This window comes from Nanorana parkeri, unplaced genomic scaffold (genome assembly GCF_000935625.1).
Source record: "Nanorana parkeri isolate BGI_ZX_2015 unplaced genomic scaffold, ASM93562v1 scaffold467, whole genome shotgun sequence".
Lineage (NCBI taxonomy): Eukaryota > Metazoa > Chordata > Amphibia > Anura > Dicroglossidae > Nanorana > Nanorana parkeri.
The window spans coordinates 430,069-448,748 of record NW_017306735.1 but is presented as its reverse complement, the minus strand read 5'-3'; the positions used below and the strand labels follow the sequence as shown (position 1 = coordinate 448,748).

The following is an 18,680-nucleotide window of genomic DNA, read 5'->3' as shown; positions in this document are numbered from 1 at the left end:
TAGTTGTTTTTTTGGGTAGTGTTTTTTCTCTCTAATCATCCTTCTGTTATGATTTCCTAGATTCTCCTTGCTCTAATATGTTGGGGATGATGTCAGGCCTTATTTCAGACTCCCAAATTACAGCATCTTCTGCCAGGGAATACCTGTGGCAGCCTGGTGTAGCCCGATTGGTCAGCAGTCGATCAGGCTGGTACTCTCATATGACTCCTGAAGAAGCAGGAAAAGAGTGGCTGCAAGTGGATCTGGGTGCCATGAAAACTGTCAAAGGGATCATTATACAGGGAGCTCGTGGAGGAGACACAACCACAGAAAATAGAGCATTTGTTAGGAAACTTAAAGTCGGATACAGCTTGAATGGAATTGATTGGGAGTTTGTAAAGGATCCAAAAACAGACCAGGCCAAGGTATGTAAAAATCGTTATATTTCTGAGAAAACTTTCAACTGTGTTCTCTTTGCAAATTTATTAGTACAAAATAAAGTATAATTTTTGTATATAAATTGATTCAATTTTGATTTACTGGCCTTTTTTATGTCTGCTCCATTGTTTTGTAGTTGTTTGAGGGCAATATGCACTATGACACTCCAGAGGTCCGAAGATTTGAGCCAGTGGCTGCACAGTTTGTCCGTGTTTATCCAGAAAGGTGGTCTCCAGCTGGCATGGGCATGAGGATGGAGATACTAGGTTGTGACAGAACAGGTAAGATAATATTAATAATAATAAAGAAAATAATAAATATTGTATATTACCTCATATTTGTAATTAGAGATGTGATTTACAAAATCATGGTCGCTGATGGAAGTGAACCCCTAAATTTGGTAGTTAGTGGATTCTGCTTAATTGACAAAAACCTGGGCAGGTATTGCAATGTTTCTTTATCCAAAACTGTTTCAGTTAATATATATTTTTGTGCTGTGTTGCTCAAGTGATCTGTTTCATATCACATCACAGCATTTCAATGGGATTGAGGGCAGGACCCTGCCTTGTCTATTCTAAAATACATAATTTCTGTAAAGATATAGCAATCTAAAATATTTTATGTGGCGCCTGTTAAATAAGACTGGGTATTATTGTAACTTGGATAAAGATCGGATCACATTTTATGAGCCATTTATGCAGAAAGGCAGAATATTCTTAAAGGCTGCCAATTTTTTTTTTCTCACAAAAGCATATTTGTAGCTTAGATACATGTGTGTCTGGATAGACAATTTCCATATTTATATTTAAGTATAATCAGAAAGATTTACTTTTTCCTGGGACCTTTGTGTTTACTGCATACTTTTTAATATATCAGTCATATATACAAAATAATCATCATTCTGTAGTATCTATAGCATTGTGGTTTTTCTATTTCTTTCTTTAGCTCTTAAATGGAGGTTGCTTTGCATGTGTTCTTATTATTAAACTGTCAATATAAATTAAATGTCAACTGTTTGATATAGGCTAGTAATGGTTTTCTTTGTTATTATCATAACACTGATATTATTGTTTTTTAGCATTGTGTTATTTATTTCTGAACCAGGAAATTGTGCTCTAACTGCTTCTAATACATCTTCATATCTTTTGTTTTCCTGATATGTCTTCTGTTTTTTTAAAGGAGAGAAGCCTTAAGGTGTACATACAGTCCAAACACTGTCCTTATATAGAAACTATATTCATTTCTAAGATGTGTTAATATCATCCAACTCCACCTTCAGAAATTCCCTTTGTACCTGAAATAAAAGCTTTATTTTCATAGCATAACGTCAACCACCCATTTTTGATACCTGGGCTGGGCAAGATTATCTAGAAAATGTCATTTCATTTCCATATTGTATATTGAAAGAAGCTTGCTACAGAATATACCATTGAATCATTGAAAACCAATATCTGCTCCCCAGATGTGTTTCAGGGACAGCCTCTGGAGCTTTCCTACAGCACATCTGGGAAACACATCTCTCTTGACTGCCTTTACAGGAAGCAGAGAAGAGTAGTCCCTATAATATATAACTCTTCAGTGGTCAGCCAAAGCACATAACTCACTCCCCTGTATTTTCTGTTGGATTTATAGTCTTTTTAAGGAATATAAATCTTTAAGATACAAAAAAAGAGAAAAACATATGATAAAAGTATGGTATAAAAAAGAGTATTTAATAAAATAATAAAAAGAGTAACGTATGATAATTTACATAAATATTCCTTTGATAAATTACATAAATCTATCATCTACATAGTTAACCTGAACTACAATACAAAAAAGGCTGATGTACTAAACAACATGGAGCAGTGGGTAAGAGCCACCAATTTGGTTTCATTCTCTGAGAGCTAAATCAATGAATCTGATTTCTGTGCTCTAGTTTCATTTGACATCATGCTGTTCTAGACATATCTGGATGATGACACTCTTTTCTATGAGCTCTTCCTCTTGTGTCGTGATTATTTTTGCACATACTTCTGCTATTGGAGGCAGCATGCTATCTGCTTTATGTGCAGGACCACTTTTTATCTGCACAGACCACCAAACAAGATAACGGTGGAATAGTTTCATGCTTCCTGAACTATAGGGAAGGGAACCTTTTGACTTTCCTCAGCATCCCCCTTATCCCAACAGTTCTCATGCTGAATGTAGCCACAAATGCCCTGAGGTAGCACACAATATGTGAAATATTAAGGCTTTTTTTGTTACCCCCTACCCTGTACCCTGCTGCCCAAGATACTGGCCATGTGTACCATTATGGAAATAGAACCCTCTCTGCAAGCTATATTTTTAAGTAAAGTTGGGCAGATATTTGCTAATAATGTGATCAATCTGTATACCGCTAGCAACCTTGCAAAGCTCTGCCAACAGTGAAGGGATGTCCTTTTCCCCATGGTATTTAAAACAATCCTTCACTTTGCTTGCATCAGTCTCCTGAGTCAAATAAAACATTTTTTGGCCCTAGTGTGCAGTGATCACAGTAAAGGAAGGCTAATCGTTTATCTCTAATTGAAAGCAGTAAGCAATTAGCCATCTATGGAAGTTCTACCGATGTTTATAGCCATTATTAATAAAAAGTTTATTGATATTACATGGGACAGGAAAAATATTGTTTCAAATATACAGTTGCAAATGAAGGTTGACTATTTGCAGCTGTTATATAATCACCTCATTCCATGGAATACAGAGACGTAAGAGTGGTGACTTCTTAATCCTGCCTGTCCTCACCTTATTCTTACTTTAAAAAAAAATTGAAAACAAATCTCTTCCCTCGATATTACATGCCAGTCTTGATCTTTGGACTATGTGAGTGAAGTTGACAACTGGCACCTCTGCGTTCCTTCCTTTTCCGCTAGTTTCAGAAATCAGAGTACAGCTGCCCGAGGTTAATGGCTGGCCAATTCTAGGCTGAGGTTCTCGATGACTAAAGGTTGAATATATCAGATGTCTTTGGGTCACTAAAGGAAGAGACTCTTTGGTCATGGTTTTTAACTCCCTAGTGAGCTGTTGTCTGATGTTCCACTGGAGACTGTAAATTCCACATGGCTTTGGTTAGCCAAACACTAATCACTCATCCCTAAATTACCTATATCTTCCTTTAACCCATTTAATGTTTAAAGAAGTTTATCATGCAGTGTGTTGGTATACTGTACAAGAGAAAATATTTAACCACCTCAGGTAACTCATGTATATAATGACCCGGAATAACCTTAGCAGCAATTAAGCGCTGCTTCTCTGACATTTAAACATCAATTATACTGCCTCTTTTGCCATTTTATAGAAATGAATTAACAAATAGATAGGTTTTATAAATCTAGTTTAAATAGTAACCTCTGCTTTAAATTGATATTTTAACTTCACTTTAAGCACCTTGTCTTTTCAATTTTTATTTTTTGTTGAGGTTCTATTGGTGTGGTTTTCCTGCAGCAGCTTGTGTTTTCTCTTTAAGGCCCCTTTCACATGGGTGCCTTCAGTCCTGATCAGCAGGGCATGAATCCAGAGCAGTTCGGAAAGCATGTCACCGATGTGACATCCATTTCCGTACAGTTTTTCCCTTCATCTTGCGATGGAGGAAAAAACTGAAATTACCAGACCCATCTTGGTCTATGGGGAGTCAGATTACTCCCAATCGACCATGATCAGGTATGTCAAAAAGGATCTCTATTCTTTTTGTTTTTCTGGATCTGGCCAGAGTCGGGGATAATTGGATGTAAATGAACAAACATCCGTTTAGATCATAGACTAACATTGGGCTTCCCAACAGATCTGCCTGAAGAGATGACAGTTTAAGATCTCGTGTCTGTAAGTCCTGTGAACCCTCTCTAGATGAAGCCATTAGGAAAGATCAGTCAGGTCAGATCCTGCCCCCTGCCACTCATATAAACGCATCTTTAGCTTGGTATAGCACTTAGTGTATTCAAAGATAAATATAGGGAATACTATGTCAAGGTTACATAACTGAGTAAAAAGAACTGCCCAGACTAGAAAGTAAAATGGCAGCTGTTTAGGAATAGTGAGCACCTTACGACTCATTCTCTAGGTCCAGCTTCCCTCTGATCTGTTCCGCTTTTCTGAGTCATGCCCCGCATCTGGTATGGATCTTTTTTGAAGTTCCCAATGTCTGCTTTCAATTATTGTACTGCTGGGTGTCTCAATCTGGAGTTTCTTTTTGCTGGTCTCTGCTCAGAAGGGGGGCTTTCTCCTCCGTTCACTTTCTATTTTGCTCACTGCAGAGTCTGATCGTTTCTTTTCCATTATCTCACACAAATGTTCTGTGCTGCGGTGAAATAAGGAGAAACGCAGACAATTTTGTCGTCACACACCAATCAGCTGCTTTTGCAGCTGTACGTTGGGAATGTTTTTTTGTCAAGACCTGCGTGTGGTTGGAAATATTGAAAAGGAAAGAAAAACTACTACCTATAGATTAGCTACGGACAATTTGACACCTTTAGCACAGGTTCCATTTGTCTGCTGCCTTCTAGGTTATGTGCATACCTTTCACAATAGTAGGTTTTACTTCTTGGAGCCTTTTACATTCACGTGTCATTTCAGTATATTAACCTCAAGGTCTCTGTTAATGCTGGTCTTAGAAACTACATTAATGGGAATACTGACCTTTCTACAATCAAAATTCAATTAAATACACGTATCAGTAGGGCTTACTGTAAGAGGACATTGCTTTATATTTCTAATAAAACATTCGCTGAAACCAGAACTTTATTTTTGTTGGGGTTATTATTGTTATGGCTACAGATAAAGATTCATCTATGTTTAATGCAGTGTCCTTACCAAGAAGTTACTTGACACTGATATTTTTTACCATATGTTCCTTTACACATCATGGAACCACTGCAAAATCCTTTGTTCACCTAACCTGCACGTGTGCTTTTAGTGGCATACAATCAGTAGAATGTTGATTCAGAATTTAAAAGTTGCAACATTGTAAAGAAAAATGACTAAAATATCAACCCAGATTGTTTACTTCCTCAATGTTTTTTCCCTGCTATCATAATTTTTCTGCTCGATACATTATCTATCTTACACTATCATTGGACAAAAATGTCTGTCTGTGTTGCTGTCTCAGAGTCCAAAGGATTATATAGTTTTTGTTTGGTGAATATTGTTGAAACTTTCTTTTGCCAGTCTCCCAACGTTTCCACAGTGTTGTTTTTACCAGCGTGTTAACCTGATAAATAACCTAATCAAATGCCCACTTGGTTTCAGCCTGGGCCCCTGCTATTCCAGTGTTTTCAGAATTGAAGCATAATTGCCTGTAATAGGGGTATTACGATGATGTGAGGAAGTTATTACAGGCGTAACAAGTAGTTATTAAAAAGGATCCAGGCTAGACAAAAGGAAATACTTCTGAAAGGGAAGTCTGAAAAACATAACACAGGAAAATTCTTCTAGGCTGGCCTCCATTACTGGTTTTATTTATAAATTCTGTAAGATGTTAATGCTGTTAGCAAAACAAATAGTTTTATGGTTATCATGGTTTTCCTTTATTAACTTTTGCTTAGACATCACTATGTAACAAAACCTACATAGTTTATTCCGCAAAGGCAATAATATCCCAGAGGTACTTTGTATAATTGAACCACAACTGACTTATATGTGGCTTTTGCTATCTTATCTTAGTACCCCATGGCATTACTGCACATCATAAAGCCACATATATAGTAAAGGCAGTCTGCAATAGTTGTTTTCTACTTAGTTTATTTCTGAGCTGTGGTTATGAGGCCTATAGGCATGTGACTGGCAGGCTTCCTTTCACAGGAGTTATTTATAAAGCTAGATCTTGTTCTTTGAAAAAGGAAATGCCTTCGCCACCTTCCGCTTGTTAATTAGAAACTATTCAAGGCCAGTTCCCATTCACACCAACCATCTCACCCTCTAAGTATGTTGTAATACTCACTGTACTCCCACAGTGCATAATACATTTAGCATAATAATTATTTATAAAAATAAATAAATAAAATCTTTGGTATTGTGCACTGTGTACGATTTAGTTTAACTAAATAATATATGAGCCTTGCTGACTGTGAATTTGGGTTTGAATTGAGTTGGTTGACACCATTCATATTTTTAAGTTTTTACCTAAATAGGGCTGTTTAGTCCTACAGAAAAAGGAAATTATTTTCTGAAGATGTTTGCATTAAATTTATCCAGAGTCTTAATTATTTTAGTGTAAGATTGTAAAATAGATGCATTGATGCATTTTATATTATGCTGGATATTATGCTGGATAGGTGCTTATATACCTAATTGAAACTAAAACACAGGCTGTAGCTAAGGTGTGCTAGTTTTGGTTCTTTGTGGGGAGACATGAAATAGTGGGTTTGGCTATATCACAACTACTAAGTCAAAGTTTATAATGAAGTTGACATAAAATAAACTGGTCAATTTTCCCATGAAGGTCAGAGTGACATGTTCATTTTATTGCCCATGTCCTCTGCTGCTAATAGCTACCTTCCCTGTGCTCCCCCTCTGCCTCAGTCATTAGTTGGAGTGCTTGGAAATACCCAAGAATCTTGGGTTTGAGGGAGAATGTGACCTTCTTCCCTACCTCCCACTATACACAACACCTGACTGGCCAATCATGTGGGGACAAGGGGGGGGGTTACTTTGTGTAAGCTCTAGACACAGTCCGGCACAGAACTTACACAGGATTGGACTATAAAGAGAACCTGTTACTTTTGGATTTGGGAGAAGGTGTACCTTAAAACTGTTTTACATATTTTGCTAGAAGTAGAGAACCTGCTGTATATAATGGGAATGGGAACCCTGAGTGGTTCCAACTAGGTTTTTTTTTATTTGCATTGTCATTGCAATCTTCCCTTCAGGGCTTACATTATGTTATGTGTTACCTAATGTAAGTGACCTTGAATTGGCTTAGAAATGTTCGTTAGTTGGGCTATTTGATTACATTTCTTTGTGCACAGTTGTGGAATTATATGTGTATAATAAGGCGCAATACTTGCCAAATTACAATATAGCTCTGCTTTGTAGTAGATAGCTTTCATAGCTATAATAAACTGATATTGAGAGCATCAAGATGACTACAAATGCATTAGCTTCCCAGATAGTTACATGTGTTGCTTTGGAAAAAAAAGACACAAATTACGTTGTACTTAAAAGCTTCTAATTGGTTATCCTGGATATACAGTTGCCTTTTATTCTTCTTTATTTTCTAAAGATAAAAGAAAAGCTTGTGGTGTAGTGAGGCTGCTTTGCAGCACAGAAATTTTAGATTTAGCTCTTTAGTTCTCCATATTTTTTTCTGTGACTATGGTAGGGATATCTGACTGCAAGCTCTTCTAGATCTAGAACACTAATGAGAAGGGTTGTCTATAAAAGCATGGCAGTCAGCTATATATGATATTAGCGAAAGTGTGATCATTCACTTAATAGGATGAGAAAATATAGTAAAATAAAAGAAATGTGTGCGTAAGATGGTAGCATAAGACTAATGCTTAAAGTGTATGTAAAATCTAACAATGTATTTGCTTCCTCTTGGTCTCTTTAATATACCATTGAAAGTATCTTGTTATATCTGTTCAGTAACTGCACAAAATATCTGTCGATCATGTCAGAATTTCAGAGCTGTTCTGTGTCCCCTGAACACTGTATTATGTAAAGTAGCACAATTAGCCCTCCCAGTCCTTGTCTTGAACTACAAAAGCATTAGAGACCCTATGATGAGGACAGTGTGAGGGTTTCAGTAGTATAGCAAATGACAACGGGGCAGGCCTGGCGCCATTCTGTACACAAACATGCTGTTTGTTGTCAGCCCAAGAAATTAGGAACTAGTGTATTTCTGGCAGATCAATGGGTATTTTTCTGTACTTGAATTGTCTTTACAGTTATAAAATATAGAGACATGTGCATGCTTTGCATGAATATATACTTTTATTATGGGGATTTTATATAGATCCGACAATTTTATGCAGAGCTTTACATGTAGAACATTCACATCAGTTCCTGCACTCAAGGAGCTTACAATCTAAGGTTCCTGTTGCACACAGGGCCAATTTAGACAGGAGCCAAAAAACATTCCTCATGTCTTTGGAGTGTAGTAGGAAATTGGCGTACCCAGAGGAAACTCATGCAAGCATAGGGAGAACATGCAAACTCCTTGCAGATAGTGTCTTGACCAGGATACAAACCAGGTACCCCCAGTGCTGTAAGGCAGAAGTGCTAACCACTAAGCCACTGTACAGCATTATTTTTATTATGCTCTGACATAGACTTTAAGATAGTTCTTGACACCTTCATAGAATTGTCATCTTGTATTAGCAGCTGTTTCAGGTTATAGTGGTGCATAACAAGAGAACACCGAAATGTCCAGTAAATAAAGAAGTCAATACAAGGATTTCACCAGCACACACTTAGAAATTCAAATAAAGTGTCACTGTGTCGCTCTGATGATGGATCCCTGTGAGGACCCGAAACATTAGCACCATATGACACTATCAGGTCTATTCACAAAAGGGTGAAGAGTTTGGAGAAAGCAGGAGAAGCGAACAGTCTAGGCCAACATAGCCGATTTGGAAAAATTCTCCTATTCAGCTGACTTTTCAGTTTAGCTATGTTGGCCTAGATTGTTCACTTCTCCCGCCTTCTCCAAACTCTTCACCCTTTTGTGAATAGACCTGTATGTGACATCCTTCACTGAATAAATATATCAATGCAATATTGATATTTTAATTTCTAAGTGTGTGCCGGTGAAATCCTGGTATTGACTCCTTTATTTACTAGACATTTCGGTGTTCTCTTGTTATGCACCATTATAACCTGTAAACAGTGCATAGATGTCCCCAGGAGATATGTTAAACCATCCCTTACATTGTATAACAATCTGTTTACATGTTTTCCACTGGTGTAGACATTATATTTATTTATCATCCTGTTTAATAGAGGGTATGTATTGTTTATGTATTTTTTTAAATTAACTGAAGCTATATGGTATGCTAAAGGGGTAAGGAGGAAGGAAAACCCCATGTTGGAGATTATAAGAAACAGATCCCTGGACTTGATAGTGTTGTTTAAGTTTTCCCATATGAGTCATCTTAGACAAGAGTCTGGAGGTGCACACTTGTCTCATATTTTATTTTGCTGTTTAGTACTTTCCAGCCATTTCACCAACGGAAAAAAAATTCCTTTTATAAGTGCACCGTCCAACAATTCCTTAGGGCTGTGTTTGAAGTAGCAGTCAGCAGGGATACTGTGTATATAAAGATAAATTCTTGCCTGTTCATATAATATCTTCATTTTTTTTCTAAAGTAAAACACTTTATCTAGGATACATGTAGAATGTAATTTCAGACTATTAAAACAGATCTTTCCCCGTCTCTGTTTGGCTGATTCTCTCTCCCCCCTGCCTCTCTTTTACTCGTAGTGATGATGGTAAAGGATATTTAGAAGAGCAGAGAAAACGCCCAGGGCATGACACAGACATAGCTGGAGTTAAAGTTATATAGGCATCTGGAGAGATATTTCTGCTTTAAAAATCAGCAACCTGGCATTAAATTGAGAGCCATCTGCTAATCCTGACTGCAGAATAAATACATTACCTTTTATAGTATTGCTTCAGTCTTTCAAATCCATTGGCAAACATCAGATCTAAAAACTAGAACAAAGACTCACAACTACCGTTAGTTTATAACAAAACTTCTTACCAAAGAGGGAATAAGGATCAAAGCATCCTTTTTTTTCTATTTTGTTAAAGCAAATTATCCTCACATCACAGATTTTGGCAGGTTTTTGTTCCATTCAAGTTCAGCATTCATTGGAGTTAGTTTCTCAGTGTAGAACACATGGATGTAATAGTCCAGTGAGAACATTGGTTAACTCTTTCAGTTTTAGCACACATGTATCTGGCTTATTAGAATAAAAACAAGACAATAGAAAATGAAAACAAAAAAAGTAACTTATAGTCATATAACTTGTCTTCCCCCCTCAGAGAATAAAAGATGAAACCTGATTGGTTTTCTTTTCTCAAGTTTTACCTCTTTAAGATGCAGTGTGCTTAAAACAACAGTTTGAGGTTTCTAAAATCTGACTTTTAAGACATTTTCTATGTTATTGAAACGGGGTGATGCTAATGTATAACCATTACTTAGCATTTTTTGGCTGAAAATTACAAATAGTCTTTACAGCAAAAAACTTAGTATGAAAGCAAGCTCTCATTAGTAACATTAGCAGACTTCAAACCCTGTTATGTAGGGGGTGTAATATTAGACATTGGCTTCAGTAAGAGGCTTTGATGTCTTTAGTGAAACAAATGGATAAGTGGGCAAGTATGAGCAGCAGTTGTTGTCATGTAAATACTGCATAAAGCAAGTTAGAGCCATTTATGTCAAAAGAGGTATTTACCATTACTAATGGGGCTCATTTGTTGGAAATGTACCCCTCAGGTTATGTAAGGATTAAACAAATGAGTCATCATTGATTTTTTTCATTAGTAATGTAGTTTGTAAATGTTGTTACCCAGATCATATATTTAAAGTATTGTTTGTCACAAGTCACATTTCACTTTTTGGCAGAAACCAAACCTACCTCAGAGACAGTTAAGCCTACTATCAAAACAGAGGAAACTACAACACTTGTGGTTCCAGAAGAGGAAACAAGTGATTCTACAGGTACTGAAGGTAACCACGCTTTTAGAAAGATTATCAATTTGTATTCAGCATAAAAAGCTTTATTTAATGCACATTTAACATAATTATATTTATAGTTTCATGTGTTTTGATTAGATCAAATCACAAATAACTCCTTTCTAAAACATTACAATCGGATTGTACAAATCAGTTTAGTTTTACATTAACCATTAATATTAGGTTACAGGGAAAGTAAGTGCTCATGAACAGCTATTATTTTACAGCCACATATTAGCTATCATAGATGTAGCTTATATTTTCATTATCTGTAGACCCCCTTCAAAATGACTGTTTAGAAAAGGGTCATGAAGTGGAATTTAGTTGGTTTGGTCAGTCTGATGACTTATTCTGAATATGGATGAGCAGCAATTTTGCCCAGTATAACAAAGTATAGAATAAGGTTTGTTTTTTCCTTACAGCTTGAACACCTTTTTTTAATGGTTAGCTAGCTAGTCTTTGTAGCTATATCTGTAAATGGGTTTTGTATATAAAGATCAGCAACATATATAATCATTCTGCCCAGTTCATACCCAATATATTTTTTCCAATGACACTATGCTTTTTCTAAAGACAGAATAGCTTGCTTTATAACACAACGGGATATATAGCCTCCTTAGTGGCCAAAGGTGATTGCTACAAGAACCAATTTTAATGACATTATGTAACAACAGCACAGTGCACAAGTGATCAAAGCTGGGTGTGCTTGCCAGTTTTGAAGGAGATTTACCAAGATGAAAAATTTTGCACAGAACACATGTTTCTATCGACTCAGCATGTTGTTATCTTAGGTCCTTTAAAAAAAGAAGTACATCCAATATGTACTGAAAGTCTCATGATTCAGAAGGAAGCATGTTCCGTCATTCGTAACCACTTATCTTTAATATAAGCACATAATACAATAATATTATACCTGCTGTCCCCTTTGGCCTACAGTCTTGTTCTGCCTTTTCTTACCCTTGCCGACTGGCTAGCCTTACAAGATATGACTTCATTGCCCCACAAAGCAAAGAAACTAAAAGACATATTCGTCTTAGTCAAATTCAGTACACCTATAACTGACAACTAGATGAGTAGAGCAAACTAGCACCCTACTCTACTATCATATTGGTTCTAGGAGTATATTGTATTGTAGCGGGGCAGCAACCTGGAACATTTTTCTATTCACAGGAAAGCTTTACTGACAGCCTGCAACATGATGTGTGCATGGCTATTTGCCTTTCCTAGCATCCCTTCCTCTCTATACCATGTCCACACTGGCTAAGCAGAAATACAGTATTGAATACAGTACTTTCCAATTCTTATTTTGCTTCTGTTACATTGGTTAATATCCTTTTATGGTACTAAAATTAGAAATTCCATGTTTGCAAGTGGGGTTTTATATGCATGAACAAATGAGCAGGTAGCTCTGGCTATAAGTAGATCCCCTAGTATTTCCCAAGAAGACATTATTTTGAGTTTTTAATGGAAGACTGGGTATGATTATGAGTGACCCAAGGCTCTCTGTCTTTGTTGTGTTGGTGGGATTAGGTGGGTTTCAGTCTATCAAAATGAATGTCAGATTTAAGACATGTGAGCCAACTAAAAGGATCCCATAAGGCACGGATTTCATACTCCTCACAGCTTTAGCAATTTAGCACTGGATAAAAAAAAAAAGAAAAAAGTGATGTAAAAGCATCATTAAAATCTCTCTACTTGTGTTTTCTTACCTTTTAGATTGCCAGGTCCCATCAGGATTTAATTGCAATTTCGACCATTCTGAAGATGTGTGCAGCTGGACGCATGATATTGAAGCCGATTTTACGTGGTCATTCCATCCCAATAGCCCATGGATGGGACATTCAAGCTCCATTCCTGGTAAGTGCAAAGTTCATTATATTGACATGGAACAGGTCATTCTGAGACTGGTGAATATCTAAAATGCAGGTGAGTTATTATTCTGCTCACTCTACAGACACCAAAATCTTAAAACTATGATTATTGATAGATCTGCGTATATACAGTATAGTATTTGTGGGTTTTATGATCCTTGATTATCTAACCTCAGTTTGGGACACATTTAAGTTAAAAATAGCCTAAAATAAAGTAAATAGAGTTTCTCTTTTAGCATTAAGCAACAAGTGAGCAGTATGTCATATACTGTACAAGATTTTACAGTACTTTAGAATATTTATGTATGGCATAAATAATGATAATTCATGCAAAGGTAATATTATTCATCAGTATCCCTTCTGGATTTGCCACAGGGATATGTTCATCAGCATAATCTGTACAATGCCTTGATGAATACATGGTACTATAGCAACCAACTTTTTAACTGTTATAAGTAGTGTTATCTTCTATATAGGGCAATGCATACCATTCATTTGTTGCCTTGTACCCACATAGTAAAAGTCTAAAGACCAATTTAAAAAAAATAGTGAATAACGACATTACAAATGTAATATTAAGACTTCTACAATGCAATCTGGCCCACCGGAACATAATTATGTCATGATGATGCAAAGCATACAGTATACAGTATTTATCCTTACAGTTTACATAAAGGATTAGCAGCCTTATTTAAAAATGAGTCCTAACTTAACTTTAGTAACTCACAGCCATCAATCAGAATCAATGCTGTTCCAGTCAGACCAGGACAAGATTAATACTGATTTGTTGGTATAGCCATCAATCAGAATTCATGCTGTTGAAGTCACACTAGGACAAGATAAATTCTTATTTATTTCTATGACCATCACTCAGAATTCACGCTGTTCAAGTCATACCAAGACATGATGAATTCAGATTTGTTACTATGGGATACTACTTTTTCTCCCTAAATCCCATTGAATCCCAGAGCATTTTTGGTCTTGTTTCTGTACATGATATTTTTTGTTGCAGTCTACCCTAACCTATTATACATCTATGTTTTTTGGGTAGATGGGGCTGTAATTTGGTTGCAAGTGTAGATACATATATTTTTATTTCCTCAGTGTAATAAATGGTAAAAAAAAGTTTTAAAATGTATTTTACTGTAATTATTTTTAACTCAATGTTTACATCATTTGTGCAACCCTATGAATTTACGGCAACATACAGGTGAAACTCGAATAATTAGAATATCGTGCAAAGTTCATTTATTTCACTAATGCAACTTAAAAGGTGAAACTAATATATGAGATAGACTCATTACATGCAAAGCAAGATAGTTCAAGCCGTGATTTGTCATAATTGTGATGATTATGGCTTACAGCTCATGAAAACCCCAAGAACCCCAAATCCACAACCTCAAAAAAGTAGATTATTACATGCAATCAATAAAACAAGGATTGTACATAGAACAATATCGGACCTCTGAAAAGTATAAGCATGCATATGTACTCAGTACTTGCTTTGGGCCCCTTTTGCAGCACTTACTGCAATTACTTTTGCACGATATTCTAATTATTCGAGTTTCACCTGTATAATCAACAAATGCTGCTGTTCACATTAGCATGACTTCTTTATAAAATAGGGGAATGATAAAGCTCAAAGTGAATTGTACTTTAGTAGAGCTTTATTCCCTTTTTAGACCCTACATTGCAGCGCATGAAGGGGAAAAATGATTTGCGTAAATTCTTACTGTAACATTAAGATAAGCTTTAGGTCGTGGAGAGGTTAAAAATTAGCATGACAACAATTTTTTCTTAGGTTTATGATCCATAAACTTTTAAAGGACATTGCGTTTACTTACATGAGTTTTTGAACACAGATCATCCAACCTCAGTGATGCTACCTGAATTCTATGTTTTTTTACACTTTTTTTTTTTTACAATTTTTTAAACTTTTACACTAATCATTGCAGCTCCTGGACTTAGTGCTGGACCCAGGCTGTTACTGACAGCTTGCAGTTCCTGCGCTATTGACAGGGTGAGGGGCACAGGGTTGAAGGGTCTGTTCAGCCAACAGTGATACTTTACTAATAGATGAATCTGGTGGTGAGATCTCAGCACTGAGATCTCTTCCTACCCATTACTCTGTTCCGACCCACCTTTGGTTGTTGCTTCGCCTCTGTAATATAAAATAAATAAGGGATCCAACATAGAGAGAAGGATAGGGTTGGAATGGACATAACATGTGTTCAGATCTATAAACTCAAAGCAGAGATCTGATATCACCATCGGAGTCCCTGAGAAATAGAAGATACTGTTAGGTGCTCTAACTCTCCATCGTCAACTGAAAACTGAAATATCAATACAAAGCACATTTACATAGTGTATCTGTAATTTGCAACATGAAATTGTTAATGTTTCATTTATATAGATTGCAAGCACTTTGGCAGACTTCATTGCAGACCATTACAAATTGCTGTTTGGTTGAAACTCATACCTGATTCCTATATTCTAAGTGGGAGGGTGGTCTGCCACAGTCTCATGATTAGGCCCAATGTTGTAAGAAAATTTGCCTAACACATGAGAAGGACCTGTCCCACCTCCTGTGACCCACTAAGTGGTAAAACAAAGGTACGGCCATCCCTGTAACATAAACCTGTAGAAACAAATCAGTAAAAGTAGTTCCTTTATCTCTGACAGGTTCCCTTTAAGTTATGTTCTCTGTAACATACAAAATAGATCATAGAAGCTTTTAAATGATACAGGAACGCAAAAATAGTGGCAGTTTAGTAAATCAAAAAAGTCCACGTGTGGGTCAGCAATCCGTTTTGGAACAGGCCCCTGTGCAGCGAATAGGTGCTCACAGCAACAGAGAGAACACTTACCAACAGTCTCTATAGAAATCACTGCCTGCCCATCTCCATCAGCCTAATAATGTTTAATTAATATAATGAGCCTTCTGCATGAAGGGAAGAGCCTATTTTTATAACCTATGCAGCATTTTGCTTTTCATTTCCTCTCCCCAGAGATATTATAATTGCCTGTTATTTTGTTAACCTTTTATGTGCCATATGCTATGCAGCTGTTTGATAGTAGGCACCACAGGTAATCACAGTGATAATGTGAAAGGCTGGTAACTTTTATTTCCACTTATAATGGGCATAAGCAACCCGTCAGCACTGCTTTTATTTAAAATGTAGGAAAACTAAATATATAAATATATATCTAAAACTATACTAATATAAAACTAAAAACTATATATATATATCCGAATGTTATAAAACGTGAGATGCCAGAAGGCTTCAGGATAAATGATATGCGCATGACATTGCCTGCATGCAGAACCAGACAGAGTCCAGTGAATATGCTTGTCAAAGCAATGACAATATCAAGTGTTATGCTGTAAGCTGCATAAACTCATGTGCATAATGCATCTAGAGTTGTTAGATGCTGACACTTATTAAGCCTGACTAATGAAATCATTGCTCCATTGTATATTTTAAGGAGTAACATAGCCCTAGCGGCAGAATTTATAGTTATTGGTGAGAAACCACCTCACGATTCTGTGCCAAGTCAGTCTCCTATCATGATACTGATACAGAAATCAAACTATATTTTTTTTTTGTGATTTGACTGTGAGTTTATCGTTCTGTACAGTAAGAGTAGCACACTATTTAATGTATTGTGTTCTGTTTTAAGTGTGGACTGCATAAATTGTATACATTTATGTGTTCCTGAGTGCCAACCTTGCCAAAAGGGCTAGACACATATGAAATAATTTAGTGCTTGGAGACTGCATAAATGCATAAAATTCTTGTAGTCGCCATTAAAAGAAACCTGTGCTTTGTCCATACAAGAGAAGTAACATGTTAATTTAATGCCGGCCCCCTGCATCTGCTTGTATTTACCATTCCTTTGCTCCATTCTGTTGACACATGGGAGCGATAAGAAGTAGCCTTGTGTAAGCTCCAAATCACAAATTGTAGCTTTCACAAGGTTAACTCCATCCCCTTCACCATCTAATAGCACATGATGTCTTTGTGTGGCCAATTGCCAACCACCAGTGCTGTCATGTGGGATAAACAGAAGTGAGTCACATCCTTGCCCATACTTGAAAGGAACAGGAATGTGACTTCCTTTCCCCGGTAAAATGATAGCTTGGGATGGTAAATATGCACAGCTCTGGCAGCCAATGGCGTCCCAAGGGGGGTGCGGCCTGCATCGGGTGACACCATCAGAAGGAGGGATGGTGTCACCCTCTCTAAAAAGTTAGGCACTCGATTATGGAATAAGAGCCCGACAGCTGCAAGTGAGAGGAGGGGACCCGGTAGCATACCTTATCCCACTGGATGAACATACCCTCCTCTCTTTGCTGGCGTCCATCACCAAGATGGCACCTGGCAGTGAAGTGCATGTGACATCATTACACGTCTGCATAATGATGTCACGTGTAAACATAATGACGTGCGCAACAGGTGACTGGGCTGGCAGCTGCATTGAAATTAAATGTGTGGGCAAAGCACAGATTCACTTTACAGTGTAGTTTCTCTTTTGTCGTCAAATTTGGGAAAACCCCTCTATGTGTTTGTTACGTGCTCCTGTTCACACAGCAGTGGGGTATTACAACAACCAGATATTGCCGTTCCCTGGGTGATATGTGTGTGTGTGGGGGGGGGGGGGTACAGGGACAATGATGGCATACTTGGACTTGTAGTTCCTTAGCTGATATATATGTGTGGGGGTGGGGGGTACAGTTCCAGTGGATGTTTATATAATATGGGGGGGCGGGGGGCGAAAAAAAATGTTCTGCCCCGGGCGCCCATAACTCTGGTTACGCCACTGTCACACAGCATACATTAAAATATAAAAACAAACAAACATTTCTTACCTTTTTAGATGTCTCTTTAGTGAAAGCCCTTGTGTAGATTTGCAGACTGTTTGAGAAGTTTAAAAGTGAAAGTAGAGGGACAAATTGAGGGACAGATTGAACTTCCTCTCATTAACATACAATGCTTCTAAGTCTTTATTACTTTGCTAGGACAGACAGTTTCCACATCTAGCTTACAGCTGATAATGGAATCTGCCAGCACAGTACAGACAGAGTTTATTAGAATAAAGATAAAGCTGGGTATACATGATTGTATTTTCTTCTTTCAACATCCCACAGCTCCTCCTTAACATTACATAGAGGAGAAGCTAGTTTGGGTTTTTAAGTATAAAACACTTAAAATGTTAGCAGAATTTAGACCAGTCCCTGGAGTGTCTCTCCCCTTCCACTGCAGCGTTCTAGTGTATAGATCATCAAGATCTATATACTATGGGGGGAATTTATCAAAACTGGAGCAGATAAAATCTGGAGAAGTCACACATGGCAACCAATCAGCTTCTCTCTTCTATTTGTTCAGTTAAGCTTTGAAAATGAAAGTGAGAGGCTGATTGGTTACTATGGGCAACTGCTCCAGATTTTGTGTGCTCCAGTTTTGATAAATTCCCCTCACTATAGACGTGAGGACACTGAGGAAGATTCCAATGCTGCAGCGGAGGAGACAGGTTGGAGAAAGCACTGTGATAGCTGGAAAGCTCAGTGTTTTGGGTGAGTATAACTTTGTTATTTTAGCACCTAGACAAAAATTGCAAGGGTTAAGAAAAATTTCTCCTGGAGCTCTTCTTTAAATTAATTTTTTAAGTTATGTGATGGGAATGGGAACATAATATA

The 18,680-nt window shown here is 37.0% G+C and overlaps 1 protein-coding gene across 2 annotated transcripts in view; it reads left to right on the top strand.

Annotated features, from left to right (window-relative positions):
* The window catches only part of NRP2 (neuropilin 2), a 142,184-nt gene that overhangs the window by 85,107 nt on the left and 38,397 nt on the right, over positions 1–18,680 (top strand). Inside the window, exons 9-12 of one of the 2 annotated variants that reach the window (XM_018560590.1) lie at positions 61–404; positions 554–698; positions 11,001–11,105; positions 12,828–12,968. In XM_018560590.1, coding sequence (XP_018416092.1) covers positions 61–404; positions 554–698; positions 11,001–11,105; positions 12,828–12,968 — 735 coding nt within the window. Of the gene's footprint in view, positions 1–60; positions 405–553; positions 699–10,997; positions 11,106–12,827; positions 12,969–18,680 lie in introns of both variants that reach the window. The other variant, XM_018560591.1, reaches the window with a different exon arrangement.